The following is a 6,977-nucleotide window of genomic DNA, read 5'->3' as shown; positions in this document are numbered from 1 at the left end:
AGATCTCGCCTGCTATTACGTTAATCACTCCTTTTTTCTGCTTCTTTTCTGGCCTTGCTTCTATCTCACGCGGGAGTGTTGCTTTTTCATCAATTGTTTCTTTTCTAACGAATTGACTCAGTTTTCCTCTCTCAGTCAGCTTTTCAATCTCCCTCTTCAATTCGTAGCAATCATTCGTGTCATGGCCATTCAATCTGTGGAACCTGCAGTATTTGTTAGGATATCGTCCCAAACTGGTTCGACCTTTCGCCTCAGGAAACTGCATATCCTTCTTCAGGGGGTTTTTTCAATCCAAAGTAACACCTCATGGCGAGTCGCGTTCAATGGTGTTTGATATCCCCCCTTGAAAGGAGCGATCGCCTTTCCGAACAAAATTACCCTTAGATTGGGTTTGATTTTGATGGCGCCGATTGTCCGAAGTGGATCTAGCCGCATCTCGTTCTCACCGGGTTTGAGCTCTATGTTCCCTGTTAACATCATCCACTTCCATGAATTCCTTTGCTATCTTCATGAGTTCGGCCACTGTGCGTGGCTTGTTGCGGATGATTTCCTCCCGCATGCTCCAATCTGTGGTTCCATCCGCCATTATGTTACGAATGCTCACGATATCTGGGTTCTGCAACCGCACCAGAATATCATTGAATGCTACAACAAATTCCCTTAGGGAATTATAATTTCTCTGTTTGATCTCTTTCAGCTGCCTATCCGTCACATCTGCCGCTTTACAGCCCACGAACTTTGCACAGAAATCACGACTGTACTGAGTCCAGTTGTGAATAGATTCAGTAGGTAGAGACCGAAACCAATCGGATGCTGCTCCGCCCAAAGTGGTTGAGAACAATCGGCAAATTATGCTTTCGCTTGCTCCTGCAACATCCATTAACTCTCTATAGTTCCTGACATGCGCCTCAGGGTCAGAATTTGAATCCCCATAGTATTTAGGTATCGCCGGTGCTTTTATTCTGTGATCTGGAATAAATTCCCGCAACGATGGGGCAAAAGGCGAATCACTCTGCACCACTGCTCTCGCCCTAAGGGAGTACCCCATTCGCTCCATCATGCTTCGCAGTTGATCTTCCAATTCCGTATTGGGTTCCCGCCGAACTTCTTCCATCCGCTGCTGGTGAATTCTGGGTGATATCCACCTGCCATACTGTGTCGACACTTGTTCTCGCTGTGGGTCTAACCGCTGTCCAGTCATAGGATCAAAATTCCAAGTGTGCTCTCGCCCAGACACATTCGCTCCAGATGTCATCAACTCTGAATGTCTGTGGACAAAGGGCTCCGTTTGTTGTAGCGAAAAAATTCCTTGCATTCCTGACATCGGTTGGGATGTTTGCCAGGTCAGATGGACCGTCATATTAGGATCTTGGTGCGAGTAGTTGTCTGGATGGCTATGTGGTGTCATGCGACTACTCTGACCCACCCGATTCGTCTCTCGAGATGACTGCGTAAGCGTAGATACGGCAGGAATAGTCGATGGTTGTGTCGAAGTGACAACGGGTTCTTGTGGGGCAGCCGCTACAGCGGTATTGTGATCTGCAATTGCAGTTAATAAACTAATCATTCGATCTCCAGCCGCTTGGCTCATATTCGTAGCCAAGACCTGTCCTGCCATTTGCACAAACTCACTATTCGACATCTCCATCTCAGTTTGCACTTGGACCTCCAATAATGGACTCAACTGTCCTGAAGGATTCGTCGAGCTGGGTATCACAGGCTGTGTACTCGCAGGCTGCGAACTCACAGTCCGTGGACCTCTTGAGTTCATACTAGTTGATCTGGTTGTAACTCCGGTTGTTCGTGATGGCTCTGACATGTTCTTGGTGTACCTTTAACCAGATGTTGGTAAAAAAGGTCCACCTTCACCGCACCAATTGATAACTTGCCGGATTTGATTTGATGATCCTCGTCGTAGTTACCTGCAAAACAAAACCGGAGACAGGATCTCCGGGAAAACTCTCCGACGATCAAGTCAGTTTTGTGTGGAATTTAGTAGATCGATAATCGTATTGAGGAAAAAAAATGTGAACTTACCACTCCCTTGGCTTTCTTATTTCTTTTATAAGTCTTTCTAGGTAACCGCCGAGAGCGGTTACTCTTTCTGTGCCACGTCCTCCACATAGTCACAAACGTGGTCCCGTTTCTCTGAATGTGTGGTTTAGTGCCTTGTTGGGATTTCGGGGCGGTTAGCCCTTTCCCTTATTAGGAGCCCATTTAATCTTAAACCGTGGGCTTAAATTTGGAATGGGCCCGTGCTTATGATTCAGCTCAGTTGGTTTCACGAATCATCGATTACATACATTTTGACAGGTTTTTCAAATCAGCCACTATTAGTTAATTAAATAATTGCCTCTAAATTCAAAAAGGCATTTGAATTTAATGGCGATCTTGACTTTGCATCGTCACACTGCTACAGAATTTTGACTCCACTTTCTCTTTCAATTCCCTCTCACAACAGCAACTTAAACCAAATTATTATCAGGATTTGATTTCAACTCATTTATCTATTGATGATTACTTCTCTCGGCAACCTCAATTTTCAAACTCAAAATGAACTTCTCTTTTCATCTTAAGCTGCTTATTTTCTTCTCTTTCAGCTTGCAATTCTTTCAAGCTCTTCTTCCAGGAAACGAGACTGATAACTTTGCTTTGCTAAGATTCAAAGCAGGGATTATCAGTGATCCGGATAGAATCTTCAACTCATGGAATGATTCTCTTCCGTTCTGCCAATGGTACGGAATCACCTGCAGCCGGCGTCATCAGAGAGTGACATCAATGGTGTTAGAAGGTCACGATTTGATCGGATCCATATCTCCATTTATTGGCAATTTGAGTTTTCTCAGGATTCTCAATCTTCGAAACAACAGTTTAAATTCCCGAATTCCTCAAGAAGTCGGTAATTTGGTCCGATTGCAAGTTTTATATCTCAACAACAGCATAATCCAAGGAGAAATTCCGATCAATCTAACCTACTGCTCCCAGCTAAGGAGAATAGATTTGTCCAAGAATAATCTCACCGGAAAGATTCCTGCTGCTTTTGGTTCTTTGTTGATGCTTCAATTGCTTCGGATTAGTGAAAACAATCTGAGAGGAGAAATTCCACCTTCTTTTGGTAACCTCTCTTCCCTCACTTACTTATCTGCAGGGCAAAATTCTGAACTGGAAGGAAAAATTCCAGATGAACTAGGGAAACTAAAAATCCTTAGATATTTCTTCCTTCCTGATTGCAAATTGTCTGGTAAGTTCCCATTATCAATTTTCAATATCTCATCTGTTAGGATAATCTCAGCAGGGGCAAACGAGCTGGATGGGAACTTACCCGAAAACATAGGGTTTGCTCTTCCAAATCTGTTTATGTTTGGCATTGGAAGTAATCAGTTTTCTGGTTCAATTCCAAATTCCTTGTGCAATGCTTCTCAATTAGAACTATTTGATGTTGTTTTAAACAATTTTGTCGGATTTATCCCCAATTGTCTTGGAAATTTACAGGATCTTCAGTGGATAAATGTGGGTTACAATAGTTTAGGAAATAGTTCTGCTGCAGACTTGGCCTTTTTATCATCTTTATCAAACTGCAGCAATCTGCAAAAATTACATTTTGAGAGCAACAACTTTGGAGGTGTTTTACCCCATTCTGTAGCCAATTTATCAGCTCAACTTAGCTCATTAGTCTTTGCTTCTAATCAAATCACTGGAAATGTTCCTCAGGGATTGGAGAATCTTGTTAATATCATTGAACTAGACATAGGAAACAATCTTTTGAATGGATCTATACCCTTTTCTTTCGGCAAGTTTCAGAAACTCCAAGCGTTGGTGTTGGATGGAAATAAATTTTCCGGTTCGATTCCATCCTCTATAGGCAATCTCACTCAATTGTCCCTACTTTCCCTGTCGCGAAACAAATTGGAAGGAAGCATTCCCACGAGCATCGGAAACTGCCAAAGGTTACAGAACTTGGATGTTTCAGAAAACAATCTCAATGGATCAATACCCAATGTGGTTTTGCATCTTTCTTCCTTGTCTAGGTTACTGAACTTGTCACAAAATTCACTAACTGGCAAGCTTCCAGTAGATGTAGGAAAGCTAACAAATATTAATGCTCTAGATGTGTCTGGAAATAGTCTATCAGGAAATATTCCTGCAACGCTCGGCTCTTGTTTAAGCTTGGAATATCTCTATTTACAGGGAAATATTTTCCAAGGAAGTATTCCTTCATCATTAGCTCTTTTGAAAGGTCTCCAGAAATTAGACCTTTCGCGAAACAACCTCACAGGAGAGATTCCAGACGGCCTACAACGTTTACTGTTTCTATCATATCTGAATATTTCCTTCAATAATCTTGTTGGTGAGATTCCGATGGAAGGAGTTTTCAGAAATGCAACCGCAGTTTCATTGATGGGTAATAATATGCTTTGTGGCAGTGTGATGCAACTCCATCAACCAAAATGCCCATCAAAAGCAACGAAGAAAGGGAGGTCAATTGCTTTTAAGCTAGCAATCATAATTCCTTGCGCAGTTTTCTGTGTCCTATTCGTCTTAGCTGCTGTTATTGCTTATCGACGAAGAGAACAAAAGAAAAAGAGAATGTCTGCTGTCCGGAAAGAATTGGACAGTCTTGCAGGGATCTTACAGGTAAGTTATAGGGATCTGTTTGATGCAACAAGTGGATTTTCTACAGGTAACTTGATTGGATCAGGCAGTTTCGGTTATGTGTATCAAGGATTTCTCAAGCAATTGGAAAGACCTGTGGCTATTAAGGTCCTCAAACTCGAAACCATTGGTGCATCAAAAAGCTTCTTGGCTGAATGCAAGGTGTTGAGAGAAGTCAGGCATAGGAATCTTGTTAAGTTATTAACATACTGCTCCAGCATCGATTACAAACATAACGAATTCAAAGCTTTGGTTTATGAATTCATGGAGAACGGAAGTTTAGAGCAGCACATTCACGTCGATAACCATTCAGGGGCATTGAGTTTGCTGCAAAGACTGAATATTGCAATAGATGTGGCATCTGCACTGCATTATCTTCACGACCTTTGTGAAAATCCAATCGTTCACCGTGACTTAAAGCCTAGCAATGTTCTTCTTGACCATGAAATGGTGGCTCGTTTAAGCGATTTTGGTTTAGCGAGGCTCTTATCGACGACCTCCAATGATGCATCTCAAAGCCAAACGAGCTCAATTGGAATAAGAGGAACTGTTGGTTATGCACCTCCAGGTAGTTAACACTTCATGTTTATTGAATGAATCAGAAAACTAATCCAATAACTTTGTATTTTCTGAACTGATACATAATGCAGAATACGGAATGGTTGCTGAGGCGACAAAAGAGGGAGATGTATACAGTTACGGGATCCTTGTATTGGAAATGTTTACAGGAAAAAGGCCAACAGATGAAAGATTTGAAGGGCATTTAAATCTGCATAATTTTGTGAAGAATGCACAGCTAAATAGACTTGTTGAGATTACGGATCCAACCCTTTTCGCGCGAGGAATGGAAGAAACAGCAACAACAATATCTAATCAAGGTGCAGAAGATCACGAAACAAGCAATCGCGAGAACCTGCATCGATTGAGTAGTAAGGAGAAAGAATGCTTAGTTTCAGTATTCAGAATAGGAGTAGCATGTTCATCAGAAATACCCTATGAAAGGATGAGTATAAAAGATGTTGCCAAGGAACTGGATTTGATCAGAACCACTTTCCTAGCTTAGCCTCTGTAACTGATAAAACTTTGTATATTGATCTTAATTTTAAAAATTAGTGCAGTTCATCATTTTATGGATGAAGGAGAAAGAATTTGTAAAGCTATTAGACCTTTCCAAGATATTTAACTACATTCAAGCAAAATAGGTTAACATTTGCAAAAATATGAGTGAAGGTTGAAATTGGCTTTCAAAGTCGGTACATGGTCAATTTAGCCTAAATCAATTTGGCGAGAATGGTCAAAGATCAAACCAGTCTTGAAAGTATAATATATTTTTGATACCCGGGTTTTTTTTTTAATAAAAATATCATATATCATTCCATTAAATTACAAAGTACAAATATAGCACGAATAAAACCTCACACGCGTATAGACTACATCCAGTACAAGATCCGCACATGGAAGAAAATAGACTATAAAAAGCAATAAAAATCATAAAAGATACGAATACAACAAAAATAGAAATCATATACTTCTCGTAAGTCGAATCATATAATTCTCGTAAGTAGAACCATAAAAATAGACATTTGGATCTGAGTCCATTTTTTTGCAACTATGCACATCTATAGATCTACGTAAAGATGAATCTTTTCTGCTTTTATTAAGACCGGAATAAAAGAAAGAAGTATGGCTAACAAGGGTAGATCTGACGGAAAAAAAAAAAAGTTCGAGAAGGTATATAGATTTCAAACTAACAAGAAAATGTAAATCTGAAGTTAAAAACGAAAACTAAAACATAAATGGGAGGAGGAAGAAGGAAGTTCTTCCTCTAAGTAAACCTGATTAGAAAGTTAGAATGAAGGTGACAATCGCGGCAGCGACATGAAGCTTGAGAAGAAGGACTAAAAGAAAAGAAGAATATGTAGAGAGAATGATGAGCCTCTCTCTCTCCAATTTCTTTTCAAATAACGTGCAAAGCCATTCTTGATACTCAAACTTTATTATGTTTATATTTTGATACCTGAAATCTATTTTTATACTTAAAAACTATTATATTTTGTACAGGCGCAGAACGTTTTGGTGTCGGTGCATTACTTTATGAGCCAATGCAAAATAACGTGAGGTTTTTTTTGTCTCTGTTTCGATGGGCTTCTATCATTATTAATTATTCGTGATCCATATTCCTATTACGAGGGATTTTTAGAGATTTCATTTGTTAGTGTAATTTTGACCTCTATTTATTTTTCTCACATTTTATCGGTTAATATAATTGTATTTCATTTGTAAAGGAGTGTCAAATGATACCACTTTTAATAAATCATGGGAAG

At 39.9% G+C, this 6,977-nt stretch overlaps 1 protein-coding gene across 1 annotated transcript; it reads left to right on the top strand.

The window, feature by feature from the left end:
* The first annotated feature begins 2,447 nt into the window (after positions 1-2,447).
* Positions 2,448-5,778, top strand: LOC136230735 (putative receptor-like protein kinase At3g47110). The gene is made up of 2 exons (XM_066019901.1): positions 2,448-5,221; positions 5,304-5,778. Exons 1-2 carry the CDS (start codon positions 2,554-2,556, stop codon positions 5,714-5,716), a joined length of 3,081 nt encoding a protein of 1,026 aa, XP_065875973.1. The 5' UTR covers positions 2,448-2,553; the 3' UTR covers positions 5,717-5,778.
* The last annotated feature ends 1,199 nt before the right edge of the window (positions 5,779-6,977 follow it).

The sequence above is a fragment of the Euphorbia lathyris genome, chromosome 5 (assembly GCF_963576675.1).
Source record: "Euphorbia lathyris chromosome 5, ddEupLath1.1, whole genome shotgun sequence".
Lineage (NCBI taxonomy): Eukaryota > Viridiplantae > Streptophyta > Magnoliopsida > Malpighiales > Euphorbiaceae > Euphorbia > Euphorbia lathyris.
The sequence above is the reverse complement of the archived record's forward strand: the minus strand, read 5'-3'. Positions and strand labels throughout refer to the sequence as shown.

What these genes read in the sequence shown, in the direction of transcription:
- LOC136230735 (XM_066019901.1), top strand. Translation starts at nt 2,554, where the DNA reads ATGAACTTCTCTTTTCATCTTAAGCTGCTTATTTTCTTCTCTTTCAGC. An exon ending in TGTTGGTTATGCACCTCCAG is followed by an intron (nt 5,222 to 5,303) that starts GTAGTTAACACT and finishes TACATAATGCAG; the next exon opens with AATACGGAATGGTTGCTGAG.